The sequence below is a fragment of the Lethenteron reissneri genome, chromosome 66 (assembly GCF_015708825.2).
Source record: "Lethenteron reissneri isolate LAM-NWPU_2019-01 chromosome 66, ASM1570882v1, whole genome shotgun sequence".
Classification (NCBI taxonomy): Eukaryota; Metazoa; Chordata; class Hyperoartia; order Petromyzontiformes; family Petromyzontidae; genus Lethenteron; species Lethenteron reissneri.
Window position 1 is genome coordinate 7,769,551 of NC_083844.1, and position 24,463 is coordinate 7,794,013.

General features: G+C 52.8%; 2 protein-coding genes across 2 annotated transcripts in view; one reads left to right on the forward strand and one right to left on the reverse strand.

Moving 5' to 3' along the window:
- On the forward strand, nucleotides 1-13,089 carry LOC133359949 (zinc finger protein 721-like). Its single transcript, XM_061578514.1, has 6 exons — nucleotides 1-976; nucleotides 1,665-3,122; nucleotides 8,915-9,299; nucleotides 9,397-9,521; nucleotides 10,823-10,960; nucleotides 11,016-13,089. The coding sequence occupies exons 2-6, from the start codon at nucleotides 1,678-1,680 to the stop codon at nucleotides 12,259-12,261; spliced, it is 3,339 nt and encodes a 1,112-aa protein (XP_061434498.1). The 5' UTR covers nucleotides 1-976; nucleotides 1,665-1,677; the 3' UTR covers nucleotides 12,262-13,089.
- Nucleotides 12,931-24,463, reverse strand: part of LOC133359950 (uncharacterized) — a 24,170-nt gene continuing 12,637 nt past the window's right edge. The window contains exons 10-11 of the mRNA XM_061578515.1: nucleotides 23,280-23,333; nucleotides 12,931-20,691 (exon numbers count right to left, since the gene is read on the reverse strand). Coding sequence (XP_061434499.1) covers nucleotides 19,539-20,691; nucleotides 23,280-23,333 — 1,207 coding nt within the window. The 3' untranslated portion in view covers nucleotides 12,931-19,538. The remainder of the gene's footprint in view (nucleotides 20,692-23,279; nucleotides 23,334-24,463) is intronic.

The window sequence follows — 24,463 nt, forward strand, 5'->3', positions numbered from 1 at the left end:
GAGACTGTGAGAGAGAGGGAGATTGTGAGAGGGAGATTGTGAGAGGGAGATTGTGAGAGGGAGATTGTGAGTGGGAGATTGTGAGTGGGAGATCGTGAGTGAGAGATCGTGAGTGGGAGATCGTGAGAGGGAGATCGTGAGTGGGAGATTGTGAGTGGGAGATCGTGAGTGGGAGATCGTGAGAGGGAGATTGTGAGTGGGAGATTGTGAGTGAGAGATCGTGAGTGAGAGATCGTGAGTGGGAGATCGTGAGTGGGAGACATCGCGAGGGCGAAATCGCGAGTAGAGAGACCATGAGAGATTTCTGCGCCGGTTTGAAACTTGCAGGCCGGCCCTGCCTACAACCCATGGTGGCTTTAACCTGCAGGCTGAGTCGCAGTATGAGGAGCTCACATACTTGAAAGATCTGGACACGGTCCCTGTCTTCGGCGAGCTCCTCCAAGGCTACCACTTTCTCGGGGTCATGTAGCCCACATGCCCAGCCACCGCACGCCCAAGCAGCTTATGTTTGGCCCGATAGGGGAGGGCTAAACGGGCGCGGTATGGGCTAGAGAAGAGATGGAGTGATGTGGTACAGGAGGATGTGGAGCTAAGTGGACTTGCCGATGACTGGCACCAGTGGTGTCAAGATCGGCCTCTGTGGAGGAGGAGGCGCGTGAAGGACGCTGCTACTGGGCAGTTGGAGGCAGTTGCCCTCCAGCAACAATGCAGGGCAGAGGAGCGACACAACAACGAGCAGAGCGCTGGGCGACTAAAACGCACCAAGTTTGCACAGTAGAGGGCACAGGTGGTGGTGCATCTCCCAGTCATCTCAGTCAGAATCAGAATGTTTATTTAGACTGCAGGAGGAGGAATCCGATGAGCTATTAATCTCTTTTCCACAGATGTCCAGTATGTGCATGGGGAGTCAGCGATTTACAACGGCAAACACACGATACACACAAACACACGATAGGAGTGCATAGTAGAACAACAGGTAAGCAAGTCCCGAAATGGAAATTATTGTTTAAGTTCGATTTATCAAGATTGGGCGAGGCAGCAAAAATAGCAACAGAGCAGTTGTCAACTGCGCTAGTCGGAGGTGCGGGGGAAGGACAACACAACAACAAGCAGCAGTTCTAAACAATTGAGTTTTTCAATCTAGATCAGGGGTGGGGAACGTCCGGCCCGTGGGCTGTATAAGGCCCGCAAAATCATTTGGTCTGCTGGCCCTGCCAAGGCAACCACACGCAGGACTCGAAATTAAATAAATCCAGGAGCAAACCTGGAAAAGCAGTTGCGAGTAGCAGCAACATCATCGATACGAGATAACATCACCACGCCAGCCATCACATTAGGTGTGAGTTAATTAAATGTTTGATGATTTTGTATGGCCCGCGAATGATGTTATAAATATCCCAATGGCCCTTGGCAGAAAAAAGTTTCCCCACCCCTGATCTAGATGATGATTTAAAATTGCATCGTAGCTCCCAGTGGCTTCCTCATACCAGAGAGGAAGAGCGTTCCAAACGTCCGCCATAAGCAGCAGCAGCATCTGAAAGCACGATGTGACACAGCGTCGACCACTGCCTTTGTTTTACATTTGCATGCCTTATTTGTGATACTTCACAGGGGCGGGGTGGGGGAGATTAATTTTTCTTTGTGTGCCTCACTCTTTGCCCCAGTTCCAGGACGGGAATGATGAACGAGGGAGGAGAGATGAAGATCTACTGCCCGGTTTGCAACTGGGTGGTGGTCAGCCTGCCTGCCCTGGAGGACCACATGAAGCAGCACAGGGGTCGGACCGAGCCCGTGCTGTACCAGTGCGCCCACTGCCCGTACAGCACGGACAAAGCGGCCACTCTGATCGGCCACCAGAGGAGCCACGCCGACGAGATGCTCCACAAGTGCTGGGTGTGCGATGAAGTTTTTTCTAATTCGGAAGACTACTGCTCCCATCAGACCACGCACATCAATCGAGCGCGACGCAGGAAGTCGATCGTCCCACCACCAAAAGACGTCTCACCGGACAAGAGAATCCGCGCGGGCGAGAGGCCCTACCACTGCAACGTCTGCGGGGTGGACTTTACTCAGTCGCACCACCTCCTCAAACACCAGAGGATCCACACTAACGAGAAGCCATACGTGTGCACCGTGTGCGGAAAAGCGTTTGTCCGCTCGGCCAACCTCGTTACCCACACTCGGGTCCACACGGGCGAGAAGCCGTACAAGTGTGCCACGTGCGGCAAGGCATACAGCCAGTCGACGGCTCTCATCAACCACAAGAGGACCCACACCGGCGAGAAGCCCTATGTGTGCTCGGTGTGCGGGAAGCGATTTACCCTGTTAAAGGTTCTCGTCCCACATGAGAGGACCCACACGGGCGAGAGGCCCTACGAGTGCACCACGTGCGGCAAGTCCTTCACCCAGTCAGGCACCCTGGGCATCCACAAGCGCACCCACACGGGCGAGAGACCATACACGTGCGACGTGTGCGACAGATCGTTCACGCACTTGGGCACCCTCCACGTACACAAGAAGACGCACGCGGGCGGGAGGTCCCTCACGTGCCCCACGCGCGGGAAGGCCTCCTCCGAGGCGGGGGGCCTCCGGGCGTGCCGGCAGGCCAGCGCGGGCTCCAGCACGTCGACGCCGCCGGCTCGTACCCCGCTCCTCCGCCGCTGCGCCCGCGGGAGGGCCGGGCTCCACAAGGGTGGGACTGCCGCTGGGGAGGTCGTGGCGAGCCTCGGGAGTGAGGGTCTCATGGCAACCGACTCGGCAACCCCCTCGGTGACCCCCTCGGCATCGCTAACATCAGAACACGGAGAGACCTTCAGCTTCGAGACATTGCCAGGGGTCAAGGTAGAATGCGACGGTGAAGATCCTTCCGCCTCCCTATCGAACATGAAGCGGGAGTGCGGAGGGATCGCCAGCTTTGAGACGTGGTCAGGGGTCAAGGTGGAATGCGACGGTGAAGATCCTACTGCCTCCCTACCGATCGTGAAGCGGGAGCACGGAGAGATCGCCAGCGTCGAAACGTGGCCAGGGGTGAAGGTAGAACTTGGGGGGGAGGATTTTTTAGCTCCCCTCTCGATCGTGAAGCAGGAACGGGAAGAAAGCCCCGGCTGTGAGACGCGGCTGGGGTGAAGGTGGCACACGGGTGGCCGACTCTCTGCTTTGGGAACGGATGTTGAGGTCTACGTGGGAAGTGTGAAGGAGAAGGCTCCAAAGCGAGCATGTCGAGTGAGAGCGAGTCCTCGACTGTTAATTTTGGTGGCGTGGGTGGAGGATGTGTACTACACAGAGGGGGCAGGTCTCTTAGAGTGGAGATTAAACACTCGACAAGCTGACCGAGAGAAATTGCCGCGCGATACATTGGCCGTTCGAAAGCACGAGCGCGTCTGTACGACTGTGATGGTACACAACGTGGAGGGAATATTTTTTGCTCTGAGAACAGATACACTTGAAGTGAAAACTACGTAGACTCTTTGTTTTATTTTACCAGGTAAGGCCCACCACTGAGCCACGTAGCTCTTTTTAGAAGCGACTTGGCCATCACAAATGATACCTCAACGAAGCGGCCTATCATCACGTGGATACTTATAGCAGTAGCCACATGCTCTCTAAACGCTTGGTGATGTTGATTCTAAATGTCTCGGGGGCGGGACGGGGGGAAACCAGAGGACCCGGAGAAAATCCACGTGAATCACGATGAGAGAGACGCGTGCAAAGTTCAAATATATAGCAGCCCGTGTCAGAGCTGGTATTGAACCCACGACATCCTGTATGCCAGACGAGGTAGTTAACATCTCGCCACCATGTCACCAAATGGTGGAGGAAACGTCAAACCAGATTTTAAAGGAGCACCTTTTCCCGACCTTTGCCAATCTGCTGGACGTGTGGGCGACGCAACAGGCAAGGATGGCTAACGTGCAACGGACTTTAAACTTCGGTAAACACTCTTGAGCGGTGGTTATTAACCTTCACTGCAGCCTTGCACCCCATTGGTTCTCAATCGTTACAGAAAATGTAGAAGTGTGTCTCCTCCCTCGAGACAACAAAGGCCAAAGGAGCATCTCCCCCCTTGCCTCGCCCAAACAAAAGACATCTGGAGGTTAATTATTCACAAGCTTGTCTTGGGAAATTTCGATTTAAAGCTTTCGTGACTGCAGGGATTCCTCTTCTTGGTTCTTTCGGTAAAGTCACGTAGAATGGAAATAATAAAATAATAAAAATAAAACATAAAATAATTCTCACGATGTTTCGGCCACAACGCAAGCAGCCGTCCTCAGGTGAAGAACAGGTATGTCGGAAAAACAGTGTCTGAATGACAGACCTGTTCTTCACCTGAGGACGGCTGCTTGCGTTGTGGCCGAAACGTCGTGAGAATTATTTTATTGTTTTATTTTTATTATTTTGTTATTTCCATTCTACATGACTTTACCGAAAGAACCAAGAAGTTGTCTTGGGAAAGTTGTAAAACTGGATTGACCACCACGTCATAGAAATAATAATAAAACAAACTTGATTTGAAGCTTTCGTGACTGCAGGAATTATTCTTTGGTTCTTTCGGTAAAGTCACGTAGAAAGAAAATATAATAAATAATAGAATACTATTCTATTAGCAATAATGAAACAGTGAGGCAGAAAGCGCCAATATGGGCTGAAGATTGCCTACACACACGACCCCTCGGCTACCCGTATTTATCTCTGCCCTTTGTGTTGGAAACGGACGCCAGCAACACCGGAATTAATGATGTGCTATCCCAGGTCGGGAACGGCACAGAGAAAGTGTTGGCCGACGGGAACCATGTGTTGTCCTTCGCAGAGAAGCGCTACTGCGCGATGCGCAGAGAACTTCTGGTCATAGTTTACTTTGTACAGCAATACAGTAGCACCTCGGAGATCGAACGCACCAGAACTCGAACAAATCGGTGTTCGAACGATATTCCCGAACATTTTTTGCCCCGGAAACCGAACGAAATTCGGAGGTCGAACGGGCAATCGCGACTTGAAAGAACCTGTACGGCTGAGACGCGTATGACCAGCGTGCATGACGCTTTCCCAAAGGGTTTACCGTATGAGAGACTCAGTTAACACGTAGCTCTCACCCAGTGCAGACCCGCAAAACATCGTTAATATTCTTGGTTCTTTCGGTAAAGACACGTAGAAGGGAAATAATAAAATTAAAACTATAAAATAATTCTCATGACGTTTCGGCCACAACGCAAGCAGCCGTCCTCAGGTGAAGAATGAAACACCACCAAGCTTGGAGCGTATATTTAAGCTGGGTTGGAGGGGGAAGAAGAGCGCCTTGACAAAATAACTTGCATATCAAGAGGAATTTAGCATATGAGCAAATGCGTAGGAGGTGGGCGGGGGGTTTCAAAGTCGTATGCCCGTGCATTATGCAGGATTAGCAGCATTAAAGGGCGGGCATAGGGGTAGCATTAACAAAGGGAAGGAATGTTAATAGTGTAATATACTTGAAGACTCTTGGACGCCGGAGTTGGAGGCACACGTATTTATTCAGCACAGCACAATCGTGGGCATACAACACTGGAGGGGGTATCGGCCCCCTCACCCGTTTATCTGGGGATACACTTGCGAGCTACGTCTAGCCTACCTCCTAGTCCTCCACTAACGGGCTAGGGGAGGCTATCTAGCCCGACACTGGTAAGTCGGGCTTACGGTACCCGGAGTCCCAGACCAGCTCTGATAAGAGCACCGGCTCTGGTTCTCGGGACCACGCCGCTGGCTCGGTCCTGTTCGGCCCTGATAAGGGCGGCGATCCAGGGGAGTCCAGGGCCCTATCTAGACGATCTTCGGTCTTCACTGGTTAGCTTAACATTATCACCCCGAGCCCTCCGGCTCATCCCTTTTTATACCAAACCCCCGGCTGAGGGGTGGGGCCCCGGGGGATCACAACTCCGGGCAGCCCCCCAGGCTCCCCAGTGCGGACGTCGTTGAGATCACCTCCCCGTGCACTCACGTAGCCACGCCCACTGTGTTTGTTTCCCGTGTGATCCCATGTATAAGAGCCCCTCCGTAACACCCCTACAATAGTATGTAGCTGCAGTTATTAAACCACCACGTAAAAAAACTAAAGTATAAACTACATAGTATCTTCAGTATACTAAATATACTCTCCAATAAGCTGAGCTACTAACAGTAAGTAATACATTACAATTCTATGTCGCAAAAAATATAATATGCTTCCAGCTAAACTTTTACCACCTCTCCTATTGACATATTTCGTTGCTTCCTCTTAGTATCTTTCACGCGACGGTTAATGGTATAGTGTATAGAAGATTGTATAAATAGTATAACATTGTAATGCTTAATACAATGTATAAGGTAATATACAGTATTGTAATTGTATAGTGAATATACAGCAGTGTGGTATACAGTAGGGTGGGTAGAATAATACGTAGGGTAATATTATAGTCGAATGTATAGAGTGGTGTATAGTAATACAGTATATAATTTAATGTTGGGTTTGTCTATGGGAGCATATAGTACGGGGTAGACCCGTGTGATGTAAGAGAAAAAAATTAACCCGTAAAAACTAAGTTTTTCACTCTAAATCCTTTATATGCGTGGCGGCTAGAGTCCTCTCGTCCTCTGGCTTGAGATGGCTGCCACCTATGGGTCAGATGATTGTCTGCCAGCATTAAGCAATTGGTAATTAAATATTTAAAAAAATTCCCTAAACAGTGTAAAATTTTGGAAAAAAAATTTCACGAAAATGTATTGTCACGCACAACGAGTCTGTGTGGAAAATGTCAGCTCGATTGGATCACGGGAAGTGGGTTAAAAAACGACCGAAAGATTTGCACGGTCGTAAGCAAGCAAGCAAGCACGCAAGCGAACTTAATATAAAGGATTTAAAAAGTCACTCGCATCCAGCCCCTTCGTGACGTCACCCTACACTATCAACCTCCCGGCATACGCGCGCCCGTTTGACGTCGTGACGTCACGTCACTAACCGTGCCGGGTCGCTGGGAGACGCGAGTGACGTCACCCCAACCTGCGCCTCCCCAGCACGTGACGTCAATCCTGTGGGGGGGGGGAGGTTAACACGGTGTGGGGTAACGTCAGTTGCTCGAGCAAGTGTGCGTGACGTCACGTCACCGCTGTCCCCGGGGGGGAAGCGTGAGTGACGTCACGCACGGACGGGGTTGGGTGACGTCACGCACAGATACAGAGAGTCGAGGCCTCCGTGTAGCGTTGTGAAGTTCAATATCGCCACTGGGGGAGAGACAAAGGCGGCCGGGCGTGGTGCTGGATACCGACCCCCTTCATAGGTACTGCTACTCGCTACTAACAGCAGCACTTGCGGCTGCAGCCTGTGTGAGGCTACCTGGGGGATCTTTATATTTGTGTGTGCGCCTGCTCCTGTGAGGAGCGGTGGTGCAGCGGTTAGCGCTACGAACCTGGCGACCCAAGTTCGATTCCCGCTCACGGCCAACACCGCCAGTGACGATTATCTGGACCGGTCCTGGTTCTCCCCTATGTCTACTCAGCCTCAAATGTGTGCCTGGTGCTGTGTGTGTGGTAAACATCGCACTGGGGGAGAGACAAAGGCGGCCGGGAGTGGTGCTGGCCACCCACCCCCTCGTGTGCCGGTTCTGGCCTTCATAGGTGCTCGCTAACAGCACTTTTCCCCACAGTCTGGTAAGGCTACACGAGGTATATTTTTAATTTTCGACACTTCACGTGACGGCCTCAAAGTGCACCTAGCCTGGCACAGGCGCCGTGGTGACGTCACCGCCACTTCGTGGCGAATGGCGGTTGTTGTTGTTGTGTCTGCGCCGGTTTGCAACTTGCAGGCCGGCCCTGCCCACGATCCATCGTGGGTTTAACCTGTCGTCTTAGTCGCAGTGTGAGGTGCTCACGAATCCTTGTAGGATCTGGACAGGGTCCCTATCATCAGCGAGCTCCTCCAAGGCTGCATTGGCTGGGCCATGTAGCCCGCATGCCCAGGCACCGCATGCCTTAAAAGCTTTTGTTCGGCCATATCGGGCACGGCACGGGCTGGAGAAGAGATGGAGTGACGTGGTACAGGAGGATGTGGAGCTAAGTGGACTTGACGATGACTGGTACCAGCGGTGTCAATATCGGCCTCTGTGGAGGAGGCTCGTGAAGGACGCTACTACTGGGCATTTGGAGGCAGTCACCCTCCAGCAACAACGGAGGGCAGAGGAGCAACGCTCACAACAACGAGCAGAGCGCCGGGTGACTAAAACGCAGCAAGTTTGCACAATAGGGGGCACAGTTGGTGCATCTGCCAGTCATCTCAGTGAGAATCAGAATCTTTATTCAGACTGCAGGAGGAGGAATTCGATGACCTATGAAGCTCTTTTCCACAGATGTCCAGCAAACACACGATACACACAAACACACGATACACACAAACACACGATACACACAAACACAATACACACAAACACGATACACCCAAACACACGATACACAAAAACGATAGGAGTGAAAAATAAAACAAAAGGTAAGCAAGTCGCAAAATGGAAATTAATTGTTCAAGTCCGATTTATCAAGATTGGGCAAGGCAGCAAAAATAACAACGGATCAGTGGCCAACCGCGCTAATCGGAGGTGCGGGTTGAAGGACAATAAATTTAACACGACAACAAGCAGCAGTTCTGAAGAAATTAGTTTATCAATCGAGGCGATGATTTAAAAGTGCATTGTAGCTCCCAGTGGCTTCCTCATACCGGAGAGGAAGAGCGTTCCAGACGTCCGCCACAAGCAGCAGCATCTGAAAGCACCACGCGACGCAGCGGCGACCACTGCCTTTGTTGGACGGTTAGCAACCGATGTCCGTGGTTTCTAGCTTCACGACTTGTTTGCGATACTTCACAGGGGCGGGGCGAGGGAGATTCATTTTCCTTCGTGTGCCTCACTCTTTGCCCCAGTCCCAGGACGGGAACGATGAACGAGGGAGGAGAGATGAAGATCTACTGCCCGATCTGCAAATGGGTGGTGATCAGCCTGCCCGCCCTGGAGGACCACATGAAGCGGCACAAGGGCCTGACTGAGCCCGTGCTATACCAGTGCCCCCACTGCCCGTACAGCACGGACAAAGCGGCCACTCTGATCGGCCACCAGAGGAGCCACGCCGACGAGAAGCCCTACAAGTGCAGGGTGTGCGGGGAAGTTTTTGCGAATTCCGGAGACTTCTGCTCCCATCAGAGCGTGCACATCAAGCGAGCGCGACGGGGGAAGGCGTTCCCCCCACCGCCAGGAGACGTCTCGCCGGACGGGAGGATCCGTGCGGGGGAGAGGCCCTACCACTGCAACGTCTGCAGGAGTGGACTTCACTCAGTCGCACCACCTCCTCAACCACGAGAGGATCCACACGGGCGAGAAGCCGTATGCGTGCACCGTCTGCGGAAAGGCGTTCGCGCGCGCGGGCACCCTCGTCGCCCACAAGCGGGTCCACATGGGCAAGAAACCCTACGGGTGCGACACATACGGCAAGGCGTTCAAGCAGTCGGGGGTGCGACTAAAGCAGTCGGGAGTGTGACTAAAATGCAGCAAGTTGTCACAGTAGGGGTCACAGGCGGTGCATCGGCCAGTCATCTCAGTCAGAATGAGAATCTTTATTTAGACTGCGGGAAGAGGATTCTGATGAGTTGTAAAGCTCTTTTTCACAGATCTCTAGGATGGGTACGGGGAATCAGCGAGTTACAGCGGCAAACACACGATACACACAAACACATGATACACACAAACACACGATACACACAAACACGATACACACAAACACGATACACAAACACACGATACACAAACACACATGATACACACAAACACGATACACACACATGATACACACGATACACACGATACACACAAACACACGATACACACAAACACACGATACACACAAACACACGATACACACAAACACACAAACACGATACACACGATACACACAAACACACGATACACACAAACACGATACACAGAAATACACGATACACACAAACACACGATACACAAACACACGATACACACAAACACGATACACACAAACACACGATACACACAAACACGATACACACAAACACACGATACACACAAACACACGATACACACAAACACGATACACACAAACACACGATACACACAAACACACGATACACACAAACACACGATACATGCGAACACACGATAGGAGTGCAAAATTGAACAAAAGGTAAGCAGGTCGCGAAATGCAAATTCATAATTTTTGTCCGATTTATCAAGATTGGGCAAAGCAGCAAAAACACAACATAACAGTAGCCAGAGGTGCGGGGAAAGGACAACAAACTCAACACAAAGATCTATTTTAAAGAAATTAGTTCTCAATGTAGTATCGCGGTGTAGTGTATCGTAGTGTAGTGTATGGTAGAGTAGTATGATGTAGTGTAGTGTGTAGTCGTGTAGTATGTAGTAGTGTGTCTAGTCGTGGAGAATGTAGAACTTCTTTAGCAACAGTACGTAGCCAACCGTGTTAATCGGAGGTGCAGGGGAAGGACAATAATCTTAACTCAACAACAAGCAGCAGTTTTAAAGAAACAAGTTTTGTAAATCTAGATGATGACTTAAACGTGCATCATAGCCCCCAGTGGCTTCCTCATATCGGTAGGGAAGAGCATTCCAGACAGCCACCACAAGCAGCAGCATCTGAAAGTGCCGCGCGATGCAGCGGCGACCACCGTCTTTGTTCGACGGTTAGCAACCGGTGTCCGTGGTTTCTAGCTTCACGACTTGTTCACGATACTTCACAGGAGCGGGGGAGATACATTTTTCTTTGTGTGCCTCACTCTTTGCCCCAGTCCCAGGACGGGAACGATGAACGAGGGAGGAGAGATGAAGATCTACTGCCCGATCTGCAAATGGGTGGTGATCAGCCTGACCGCCCTGGAGGACCACATGAAGCGGCACAGGGGTCGGACCGAGCCTGTGCTGTATCAGTGCCACCACTGCCCATACAGCACGGACAAAGCGGCCACCCTGATCAGCCACCAGAGGAGCCACGCCGACGAGAAAGCCCTACAAGTGCAGGGTGTGCGATGAAGTTTTCGCGAATTCTGGAGACTTCTGCTCCCATCAAAGTGTGCACATGAAGCGGGCGCGACGCGGGAAGGCGTTCGCCCCACCGCTAGGAGACGTTTCACCGGACGACAGGATCCACGCGGGTGTGAGGCCCTACCACTGCAACGTCTGCGGAGTGGACTTCACTCAGTCGCACCACCTCCTCAACCACCAGAGGATCCACACGGGCGAGAAGCCATACGCGTGCGCCGTGTGCGGTAAGGCGTTCGCGCGTTCGGGCACCCTCGTCACCCACAAGCGGGTCCACACTGGCAAGAAGCCGTACGGCTGCGCCACGTGCGGCAAGGCATTCAAGCAGTCGGGGGCGCTCCTCAACCACGAGAGGACCCACACGGGCGAGAAGCCCTACGGGTGTGCGGCCTGCGGGAAGCGATTCGCCCAGTCGAGGGGCCTCGTCATACACGCGAGGACCCACACGGGCGAGAGGCCCTATGGGTGCGCCATGTGCGGCAAGTCCTTCGCCCAGTCGGGAGCCCTGTCCGTACACAGGAGGACGCACACGGGCGAGAGGCCATACGCGTGCCCCACGTGCGGCAAGTCGTTCTCCGAGTCGGGCACCCTGGGCATCCACAAGCGCACCCACACAGGCGAGAGGCCTTACGCGTGCGACGTGTGCAGCAGCTCGTTCACGCACTCGGGCACCCTCCGTGCGCACAAGAGGACGCACGCGGCCGGGAGGTCCTTCGCATGCCCCACGCGCGGGAAGGCCTCCTCCAGGGCGGGGAGCCTCCGGGCGCGCCGGCGGGCCCGCGCGGACTCGAATGCGTCAACGCCGCCGGCCCGTCCCCCCCTCTGCCGCCGTGCCCGCAGGAGAGCCGGACGTCACGAGGGTGCGACTGCCTCTGGGGAGGTCGTGGCGAGCCTCGGGGGCGAGGGTCCTGCGGCGATTCCCTCGGCGACCCCCTCGGCATCGTTAACATCAGAACGTGGAGAGACTCTCAGCTTCGAGACGTGGCCAGGGGTGAAGATGGAATGCGACGGTGAAGATCCTTCCGCCTCCCTGCCGATCGTGAAGCGGGAGCGCGGAGGGATCGCCAGCTCTGAGATATGGCCAGGGGTGAAGGTAGAACATGGCGGGGGGGAGGATTCTTCAGTTCCCCTCTCGATCGTGAAGCAGGAACAGGAAGAAACTCCCGGCTGTGAGACGCAGCTGGGGTAAAGGTTGCACACGGGAGGCCGAATCTTTGCTTTGGGAACAGATGTTGAGGTCTACGTGGGAAGAGTGGAGAAGGTTCCAAGCAAGCATGTCGAGTGAGTCCTCGACTGGGACCTTTGCTAATTTGGTGGCACGGATGGAGGATGTGGGCTACACAGAGGGGGCAGGTCCCGTGGAACGGAGATTAAACACTCGAGAAGCTGACCGAGAGAGAAATGTTCAGAAAATGCCGCGCGATACAAGGGCCATTCGAAAGCACGAGCACATCTGCACAACTGTGAAGGTACACAATGTGGAGTCAATAGTTTTTGCTCTGAACAGATACACGTGAAGTAAAAACTATGTAGACTCCCAGAGGGTGATGCGCACCCCAGGTTAAGAAGAACCACTGGTCTAGACTCATGAGAACTTAGTTTCACGCCCGCGTGGGTCTCACAGCCGACGCCTTCCTCGGTTTGCTGCTTCCCGAGCGACTGGGTGAGAGGCCAGGATCTTCGTCACAGGGTTCCACCTTCATGCCCAGCCACAGCTCGCAGACTGAGCTCCCTTCCGGTTTCTCACAACAAGGGGGAAGAGGCGCATGCATGTCGGGTTTCACCGAGTCACCCCTCTGCCTACCCCCTTCATGAGCTCCATCTGACTCCCCCCCCCCCCCCCCCACCGTTTGTAGCATTGCACGGTTCGTAAGTCGTGTACAGCGCCATATTTAAATGCCTGCACGGTCGGTGTTGTGCAACGTGTTACGGTTGAATTAAGAGGCAACGTCGTACATTTGCATGTAATACTGGACTGTATCAAATACCATGAAGTAAATCTTATCAAAAAACGAAATTTTTTGGCTGTCTCTGTATCCGCACCTTCCTTTTTAACTGATAAACTATTTCGTTTACGAGAATAGGGTTTCCCCTTTTTTTCTGGTAACAAAACAGGTGTTAGGATGTTAAAACACCAAACTGAAACCTTTTACAAGGAATCATGTCTGCATGAACCAAAATACTTGTGGTCACACATCGTCACAAATGTCTGACCCTCCCCAGGTGCATGACGTCATTTATGGACGGCCCCTAGGGAGTGCATCACCTTGTAGTAGTACAGGCTGCAGTGTCTAAGTCAATTTGTACCAGGTGACCTCATGGTTATGTAGTGACTGTACTTGTTACTGTGTGGTGCTGGGACTTGCGAAGTCACGGCCGATAATGTTGTCATTGCGGGCAGCCCGGGTTGCGGGCTGCAGTACCAACACTAGCGGTGGTTGGGTGAACGCTGGTTAGCGCGAAGACACCGCGAGCAGTGTGCGGTGCCGGCTCCCAGTGAGGGAACGAGAGTGAGCGTCAGCCAGCCAAGGTTACTCTGGGGCATGACGCTCTGGCTGACCTGTTGTCACGTGACCGGACGATACTGGAGGGGGGCCACCAGTGGACGGGGGCCGAGGGGTGGTCACGTGGTCCCGGAGAGCTCTCGGGAACATTCGAGAAAGGGCCCGAGGAGCCTGGAAGGTGGGCGGGGCTAAGGGTGGAGCCAGCCCCAGCCCTGGGGCATATAACGAGAGCTCCGTGAGAAGCTCGGGGTTCTTCAAGTCTTGGTGTTCGAAGATCCACGTCGGGGAGAAGCCTCTAGCCACACGGTCCGGGACCCAGCTTGTGGTCCGGACCAGGATAGCGAACCATGTCTAGTTATGCCATAGCGTGGTTAGATGGGCATTCGAGACCCGAGCGTAGGTTGTGTTATGTTCGTGCTGTGTTGAATAAATAGTGTTGCTCCCAAGTTAACGTCTGCAACTCAGTTGGACTCACTACAGTTACAACAACCCGCAATAGGGAGTGCATCACCTCGTAGTAGTACAGGCTGCAGTGTCTGAGTGAACGTGTCCCGCACCTCTGATGGGCACGGTTGGCTACGTACGGTGTGAAGGAAGTTCAACATACGTAGATTTAGAATTTATTCCAAAATATGTTCACAAAGTTATCTTCGCGTCAGTCTCTTAATAAACAACAGTGACATAGCAGTGACAAGAACGATTTGCGAGCTTCAAAACTGTCACTGCCTAGCGATATTCATTCACAAGAGAATATAACTGCTTCAAACCACTCGGCCTTGATATAGCATAGAAAATACCTTAGCCTTAATCCGTCTAATTCAAAGTCCCCATATCGTACCTCCATAATTAACACTATTACATCATGGGAATTACAACGAAATTATTCAGATCATCTATAAGTGTCCAAACACGACTGCATCTTAACCCTTTGCCATTCCGATGACGTACGTCATCCCAAATCGTCGCTGGTCGTGTGGCTCGGAGAGTTGTCATCAAGGCCGACACGAAGATGATGGGGAGTGCTTCCATAACGGGTGCCTCAGGAGAATCCTGCTGGATTATTCTGGCCGAGCAAAATCCATGACAACGAAATGAACAAAATATAAACTGAACAAAAGAACATATATATATATAACCCAAACGGGAATGCATACCCAGTCATATATTCATGAACCCCCCCCCCCCTTCGCGCAAGCATAACGCACAAGTGTTGTCATCACGTTTACACCTCTATTTAAGGAACGAAACAGGACTTCTCCACAAATCTGTCTGCCGCCCGATGAAGCTAGTTGTTGTAATTGCTGGCGACACGTCGTACTTAGATTGTAAATGTTGTGGCTTGGCTCTCCAACACACAGGTGCTGTACTAGTAACGAATTGGCCACGTTCTGTTTAAGTGACAAACCTTACTAATTGGCCGTGTCGGGTAGTGGCGGGTTTAGCGACACATTTATATACAGGGTGCTTAAAAATGTTTTTAACACTAAAATGGAAAAGAACGGAAAATACACTGTAACACGATAACAAAAGTCTAAGAATCTCCACTCGTTCGCCATCATTGTCAACAACATGCCTGGAATCTTCTCCAGGTGGTCTCCAGAGCCCGGAGGCACATTTCTTGTGGTATTGTTGCAAATTTTCAGAAGTGTTCACATTTTTTTGAAGCACCCTTATTTACACGATCTAACAACAAAAAAACCTGTATTATGGATATTGGTAGCGAAAGCCTACTAGGTGTTAAACTGAACAAAATACCGGTTGTCCTAATATATATCGCACACGAGACATCTAGAGACGTCGACTCGAACGGCTCGGACATGAACTCAGAATGGACCAGGGGACCCACATACCAAAAAAAATGACGACCGTAGATGGACACCACCAGGTTAGAAGGAAACCCGGGAGACCCGAGACCACCTGGCCCGAGACGGTGAAGGATGAGCTGGTGGCAGCAATCAACCTCTCTTGGGGGGCGAGGCTCACGACATGTTGCCAAGGACAGGAAGAAGTGGGGGGAACTCATTGCGGCCTTGCGTCCCACAGGGGATGAAGAGGATTCACTAACGAACGTGTACGGCATCACTGCAGGATCAGTGAGAATTTGATAATTGAAGGCCATGCGGGAGGGCGTGTGGCACGGTTTGGCGCCAGCTACCGTGGAGTGGCAGTGGTCGTGTCGCTACGATTCTCCGCGGGGAGTAACGACGCCTTGATACAAACAGAGGCGCTGCTGCTGCCACGCCTCTCTAAATGAAACTAACGCCGAGCCCGCTCATGCGCTCCGAGGTTAGGTGGTGAATGGGGACTACCCCACACCCTGCAACTTGCAGACGTCTCGGAAATGGGAACGAGTTAAGATGCTGTACAGAAACCAGAACATAAACCATCATCACGCGAACTCCGGCCGTCATCCTCGCAGCGGCGGCTTATGGCTGGCCATCGAACAAAAGGCGGTCACCGCATCGCACGGTAATTTCAGATGCGCTTCTGCGGCCGTCTGGAACGCTCTCCTTCCGATATTAGCAAGCCACTGGAGCTGTGAACTTTTAAATCAAGATAGAAAACTAATTTCTTTACAACATACATCCAAAAACAACCGTACAGTAAGACAAAAAGTTTTTTTTTTTTTTGCCACAGATGGAACCGGGACAGGGCCTAGGAGATTCTTCTCCAGAGTGTAGAACGATGGCCAGGCAAGAGCCAGGAGGCAGTTCTGGGACCATGGGCACTGGGTACAGGAATCGCTCATGAAATTCTGACGTATTGTTTGCATGTTCACCAAAAGTATGGAATGGGCACCGAGTCCATCGCAAAGAAGCCGCAGAATCCCGGAGCGCTCTGCTCAGCCGAGTAAGCTGTGCAGCTCTGTGGCGAATCTCCTGGGAACGGACACTCGCATTAAAGACAACTAGCGGAGATGCGTTGTCGGCGCGTGGCTTTTCTTGAACAAAGTAGCCTCATCCCGAGCCTGCAAGTCGGCGCGATGCGTTTATGGCAGCTGACTGTGGCGAAGTCACGCTGCTCCGCCTGCTGCGTTCGAGATGGTCGATCACAGCATCTTAGATGATAAGTCTTCGAGGAATTGCTGGAAACCAGTTTAGAAGGTCACCAGTGACATGCAGTGAGCCACAAGGCAGTGGACTTGGCCCGGTGTTCTTTCAACTCTACACCGGTGACTGCCATCCGCATCGCCCATCGTCATATCGGCATGCATTCCATGTGCCGATGATGTAAAGTTCTTCATCCGCTTGGAAACCAATTTGCGTGTCTCTCACGTTAGGCGCTTCATGTCATGTGCCGACGTCGAACCGTCCGAAGTTGAACGGGAACAAAAGACGAATTTATCACACTCGGGACCCGCCGTCAGCTCGCAAGAAAAAATTACCGGGACATTCGAGTGCCGGACAAGGCAACAGTGCCTCGGCATTCTTGTCGACAGCGAGTTGACATCTGCCACTCACATCAGGCACTTCACCGGACGGTGCTTCTGTCGGTTTCGTCAACTGCACCGCCGCCTGTTATGTGCGCCGACTGGCGAGGCAGCTGGCATGCTCATCCGCGCGTTTTATCGTCGGTCGCGCGGACGACACACAATGGAATCTTCGGATGTGCCAAGCGCAGGCGCACCTCCGTCTGCTCAGGTCAGCTCATCTGATAGTTCTGAAGCGGAACATTTGATCCGATTACGACTTTGATGGGACAAAGAGCTACACTGGCTACCTGTATAACACAGGACCGCGTACGAACTGCGCCGGCCTGTCTACAAGAGCCTGTGTATATCCGCTCCATCCTTCTCTTGGCGATCGACGCGTGACGGTCTCAACAGACCAAAATCCATCCAGTATCCGCAGCCCAAGGCAATCCGCTGTACCCGCCGCGCGTGAACCTCGTGGTGCACCGATGCGGCCAGCGCAGTTTCGGGGTCTCCGGCCCCAAGACCCCAAACGGGTTACCAGCTCACGTTCAAGATCCATCCCAGAGCCTGAGTACGTTTTTGCAAGAGACTTAAAACGGCGTCATTCCAAAGAGCTTACTACGTCCGATTAGTGCATGTTCATGACGGACTAGACTCGTAAGAGTGTACGATAAGAAATGCTCAGGCTTACTTACTACAGAAAGATCCCCAATATAGCCTTAACAGACTGTTGGGGCAAGTGCTGTTAGCGAGCACCTATGAAGGCCGGCACGGCACACGAGGGGGTGGGTTACACACCACATCAGGTACTCGTTTTGAGGCTGAGTCGACCTAGGGGAAGTCCCAGGACCGTTTTAGATAATCGTCAGTGGTGTTGGCCGTGAGCGGGAATTAAACTCGGGTCGCCGGGCTACGCAGCGCGGCGCGCTCACCGTTGCACCACCGCTCCCCACATAGACACATACAGCAGTCTGTGTTGGCCAATGGGCCATAATCTTAACCATAACCTTGGCCCAGGGGTTGATTTATTTATTTAAGATGATGATTTTGATCCTACGTTGTGCCGTCTCATCATTTTGATGCTTTGATGACTGCAGGCAGTTTTTTCAATTCCGACGACCGGTGGTTCTGTGGCCGGAATCTAAATCAGTGGATCCCGCCTCCTCCTTCGCTGTGAATGACCATGTAGACATCTCCTTGTTCTAACGTCCGAACAATCGGGATCTTTACGTGGCCAACGTATTCCAACGCTGTAAGAAACCACTGGAGCTATCGATGGATTTGATTTATTTCAGCAGCGAGGGCCAAATAAGCTGCCAGGCTGCGGCGGTAAAGATCTGTGTTGCAATCCGCGGTCACATAGGTCGCGATGCTAACGCCAAGTATCGGCGCATGCTTTACACGTTACAAGACGTCACGGAACTAGTTAACCGTGTGAGTGGCGAATAGAAGGGCGAGATTTCACGATGATGATGATGCATGTCCTGTATGTTGAACTTCTTTCGCGCCGTGCGTAGCCGACCGTGTTCATCGGAGGTGCGAGGGAAGGGCAACAAACTGAAGACAAACATCAGTTATAAAGAAATTAGTGTGTCAATCTACATGATTTAAAAGTGCATAGCTCCAGTGGCTTCCTAATATCAGAAGGAAGAAACGTTCCAGACGGCCACAGAAGCGCATCTGAAAGCGCCGCGTGATGATGCGGTGATGAAGATGATGGGGAGCTGTGAACAATGGGGGATGGCCCTGCATGGGGCGAAGAATTAAGTACCGGGACCAGCAGGACTCGACCCCATGGAGTACCAAGCAGCACGGCCCCGGGGTTCTGGCCTCGACCGTCAGGTCAATTCTCCCCATCCTGTTCAAGGAGCGACCTCACGCCTGGTTTGCCTAACATCCATTCAACAAAAAAACTAAAACTTTTGTTTATTTTACCAGGTAAGGCCCACTGAGCTGTACCCGCTGTCTTTCAGAAGTGACCTGACCACAAATGACAGCCCAACGAAGTGGCTCATCAGGTGTCAATTTGTAGCAGCAGCCAAAGACTCTTAAACGCGTCTTTCTAAACGTGGGGGGGAAAAAAAAATCCACGGAACCACGGGGAGAACACGCAAACTCCAAATATACAGCAGGCGTTAGGGTTGGGATCGAACCCACGACCTACTGTACACCAGGCGAGGTAGTTAACATCTCGCCACCGTGGCACCTGGCTCACCCACACCTGCTACGGCTTCAGTGAGTGTGGAGCACTCTCATCGTCTTTTTCTCATCCTCTTCACCCCAGAGATGTCTCTCTTTTAGACATCTCAGTATTCCCCTCCGCTTTTTCACCCTTTTCCTCAGGTTTCCTTCTTCTTACATGTCCGTGATTAACATCAATCTTGGCGGGTGAACGCGAGTTGAACGCATTCAGAAGAGCGCACGTTTTATTGGGTTCAATTTTGCATTTAAGATTTCCGTTTTAGCGTAACGGAACCCGGTCTGGATGCCATCGGGTACTTGACAAGCACCGTGACCTGGGCGTACGTCCACACGCGTGCTTCACTTTCATGGCTTTTCCTTCGCGTGGCTCCTCCTGTGCGTATTGAGGGCTCCCGACCGCTGGAACGCCTTGCCGCACACGGCGCACACGTACGGCTTCTCGCCCGTGTGCACCATTTTGTGCGTGCGAAGGGCTCCTGCCCACGCGAACGCGTCCCCGCACACGGCGCACGCATACGGTTTCTCGCCCGTGTGGATCCTGTGGTGCTTGCGCAGGGTCACTGGCTCTTTGAAATCCTTGCCGCACACGGCGCACACGTACGGCCTCTCGCCCGTGTGCGTCCTCTGGTGGTTCCGAAGGTACTGCGAGCGGGTGAACGACTTTTCGCACACGGTGCACTTGTACGGCTTCTCCTCCATGTGGGTCCTCGTGTGCGTGAGGAGGGCTCCCGAGCGCGCGAACGCCTTGCCGCACTCGGTGCACGCGTACGGCTTCTCGCCCGTGTGGATCCTCTTGTGCGCGAGCAGAGCGCCCGACTGCGAGAACGCGTCGCCGCACTCGGCGCACTTGTACGGCTTCTCGCCCGTGTGCGTCCGCTGGTGGCTGCGCAGGTAGTCCGAGCGGGAAAACTCCATGCCGCAGACGGTGCAGTGGTAGAGCTTCTCCCCCGTGTGGATCCTCTTGTGCGACAGGAGGCTCGCCGACCAGGCGAACGTCACGCCGCACTCGTCGCACCGGTAGGGCTTCTCGCCCGTGTGGGTCCTCTGGTGGCTGCGGAGGCAATCCGACCGGGTGAACTCCATCCCGCAATCGGTGCACTGATAGTGGGCCTCCCGCGCGTGACACCTCTGGTGCGCGAGAAGGCTCTCCGGCTGGGCGAACGCCTCTCCGCACGCGGTGCACTTGTGCGGCTTCTCCTCGTCGTGCATCGCCTGGTGCTCGCGGAAGACATCCGCGTCGACGAACACCTTGCCGCACTCGGCGCACTTGTGGGACTCCCCCGCGTCGTGCGTCGCCTGGTGGGCGATCAGGACGTTGAGATTGTCCGTGCTGTACGGGCAGTGGGGGCACTGGTACACGACGGGTTCGGTGCGGCCCGCGTGCCGCTTCATGTGGTCCTCCAGGGCGGGCAGGCTGACCACCACCCAGTTGCAGACCGGGCAGCAGATCCGCTTCACTTCCTCTCCTTCTTCTTCACCCATTTTCCTTTGCTCGTCACTGGAGCACACAGAGATAGACACGCAGATAGCCAGAGATACACACAGAGACAGACACAGATATAGACACTCAGATAGACAGAGATACACAGGCAGGCACACAGAGATATACAGACATACACAGAGAGACACAGAAAGACAGAGATACACACACAGAGATTAATAATAATTTATATTTCTAAGGCACCCTTAAGCAATTATTGTCGGGGCGCTGTGCGCGAAAGGCAGAAAGAGTTAACATCAACCATGGGAGGGAAAGACAGCTTGAAAATAACCAAAGAGAGCAAGACATTTTAAAACAGGTTTTTAGTCGAGATATGAAGATTTATAAAGTGCCTCGGAAGCCCCCAGATTTGTGAAGTCCTCCTGTTTTGTTTCGTTCCCCCCCTCCATTTAAGGAAAAACAACTGCAACAAGACTGTACAAATCTGGCTGTCGCCTGATGAAACCAGTCGTAATTACTGGCCAAACGTCGTGCTCAGATTGTAAATGTTGTGGCTTGGCTCTCCAACACACAACAGGTGTGCTGTACTAGTATACTACACGATACACTACACTAATATACACTATACTATACTCTACTATACACTACTATACACTACACTATACACTACTATACACTACACTATACACTAAACACTACACTATACAATACACTAAACACTACACTATACACTACTATGCACTTCACTAAACACTATACACTACACTAAACTATACACTACACTAAACATTACACTATACACTTCACTAAACACTACACTATACACTACACTAAATACTACACTAAACACTACACTATACACTACGCTATAACACTACACTATACACGTCACTAAACACTATACACTACACTATACACTAAACACTACACTATACACTACACTATATACTAGTGCTGTACTAGTAACGAGTTGGCCACGCTCTGTTGACATGACAAACCTTACTTATTTGGCTGTGTCGGGTAGTGGCGGGTTTAACGACACAACATTGATATATTTACGTGATCTAACCCCAAAAAAACCTGGATTATGGAGGGTAGTAAGGTCCTGCTTGTCCCGGATCTCAAGGTTTCTGGGTAGTGAAGCATGTGGCTGGGTAGTTGAGTGGCTGGGTAGTGGAGTGTGTGGGTAGTGGAGCGTGTGGCTGGGTAGTTGAGTGGCTGGGTAGTGGAGTGTGTGGGTAGTGGAGTGTGAGGCTGGGTAGTGGAGTGTGTGGCTGGGTAGTGGAGGGAGTGGCTGGGTAGTGGAGTGAGTGGCTGGGTAGTTGAGTGTGTGGGTAGTGGAGCGTCTTGTGGGTAGTGGAGTGTGTGGCTGGGTAGTGGAGTGTGTGGGTAGTGGAGTGAGTGGCTGGGTAGTTGAGCGTGTGGCTGGATAGTGGAGTGAGTGGCTGGGTAGTGGAGTGAGTGGCTGGGTAGTTGAGCGTGTGGCTGGGTAGTGGAGTGTGTGGGTAGTTGAGTGGCTGGGTAGTGGAGTGAGTGGCTGGGTAGTTGAGCGTGTGGCTGGATAGTGGAGTGAGTGGCTGGGTAGTGGAGTGAGTGGCTGGGTAGTTGAGCGTGTGGCTGGGTAGTGGAGTGTGTGGGTAGTTGAGTGGCTGGGTAGTGGAGTGAGTGGCTGGGTAGTTGAGCGTGTGGCTGGATAGTGGAGTGAGTGGCTGGGTAGTGGAGTGAGTGGCTGGGTAGTTGAGCGTGTGGCTGGGTAGTGGAGTGTGTGGGTAGTTGAGTGGCTGGGTAGTGGAGTGAGTGGCTGGGTAGTTGAGCGTGTGGGTAGTTGAGTGTGTGGGTAGTGGAGTGTGTGGGTAGTGGAGTGTGTGGGTAGTGGAGTGTGTAGCTGGGTAGTGGAGTTAACCAATTCGCGACTGCTCCCAGGCACAAAGACAAAGATCCCCCGTGTAGCCTGCAACAGACTGGTGGGGCAAGTGCTGTAAGTAGTGAGTAGCAGCAGCGCCTATGAAGGCCGCCACACAGAGGGGGGTGGGTGGCCAGCACCACGCCCGGCCGCCTTTGTCTCCCCAACCCCCCACCCCTGTGCTGATGTTTAGTACAAAGACAAAGCTCCCCCGTGTAGCCTGCGACATACTCTTGGGGGTAAGTGCTGTTCGTAGCGAGCAGAGCCTATGAAGGCCGCCACACAGAGGGGGAGGGGGGGGGGTGGAGTGGCCGGCACCACCCCCGCCCGGCCGCCTTTGTCTCTCCCCAGTGACGACGCTTACCACACCGCCACCGCTCCCCAACTCACACAAAGACAAAGGTGCCCACTCACACACCACACCCGGTATAGCCTCGCCTGAATGTCGGGGCAAGTGCTTTTACGAAGGCCCCGGCACTGCGTGCCCGGCCGCCTTTGTCTCTCCCCAGTGACGACGCTTAACGACTCACTTGCTGTCGACTACAAAGACAAAGATCCCCCGTGTAGCCTTCACAGGCTGTAGGGGCAAGTGCTTGTTAGCGAGCACCTATGAAGGCCGGAACGGTACACGAGGGGGTGGGGTGGCCAGCACCACCCACGCCCGACCGCCTTTGTCTCTCCCCCAGTGACGACGCTTAACTTAACAAGATGTCCCCCCCCCCCCCCCGGGACCCCTCCTCACCCTCTGTTCCCGCGGCGTCGGACTTCGTACGATGACGTCAAAAAATCGAGGTGGGGGTGGGAGGAGGGTGGTGGATTAACGTGACGTCACACACACCACGCGGGGCCCCCGGGGATGCGGGGGCGACGTGACGTCTTTCGCTAGTCGCGCGCGCAGGATGCTGGTGACATGACGTCACTTTTATATTTCCACCGCCCCCCCCCCTTCATCAGCGGCTTTCGCAAGTATTTGACGTCACGTCCGGGTTTTGGAGTCGCGCGGGAAGTGACGTCACAACTCCCCCCCCCCTTCCCGGCTGCCAATTCTCTGTTTATCTCGTGTCGATGTGAGTCTCCGTCTTGTCTGTGTGTCTCTCTCTGTGTTTGTGTGTCTCTCTCTCTGTGTCTGTCTCGCTATCTGTGTCTCTCTCTGTGTCTGTGTGCGTCTCTCTGTGTCTGTGTCTCTCTCTCTGTGTCTGTCTCTCTCTGTGTCTGTCTCTCTCTGTGTCTGTGTGTGTCTCTCTCTGTGTTTGTGTCTTTGTTTATCTCTTGTCTGTCTGAGTCCATCTCTTGTCCATCTATCGTCTATCGATGTCCCTGTGCGAGGCTGTCCGCCTCCAGGGGGCTGTCTCTCCGGGGAGACAAAGGCGGCCAGGCTCGCTACTGACAGCCCTTGCCCCGACTGTCTGTTAAAGGCTACACGGGTGTGGTGGGGCATCTTTGTCTATCGCTCTCTGTGTGTGTCTCAGTGTCTCTTTCTGTCTCTCTGTGTCTCTCTGTGTCTGTCTCTCTCAGTGTCTCTCTGTGTATCTGTGTGTCTCTCTGTGTATCTGTGTGTCGCAGTGCCTCTCTGTGTATCTGTGTGTCGCAGTGCCTCTCTGTGTATCTGTGTGTCTCTGTATCTGTGTCTCTCTGTATCTGTGTCTCTCTGTGTATCTCAGTGTCTCTCTGTGTATCTCTGTGTCTCAGTGTCTCTCTGTCTTGTGTGTCTGAGACCTCTGCGTGTCCGTGTCAATCTATCTCCGTGTCTGCCTCTTGAGTTTGTCTCTGCGTGCCTGCGTATCTGTGTTGCGGGCTCTGTGTGTCTCTCTCTGCGTGTCTGTCTCTGTCTATCTGTCTGTGTGTCTGTCTGTGTATATAATCTGTATTTCTGTGTGTCTGTCTGTGTGTCTATCTGTCTCTGTGTCTCGAAGGTCGTGAACTCGA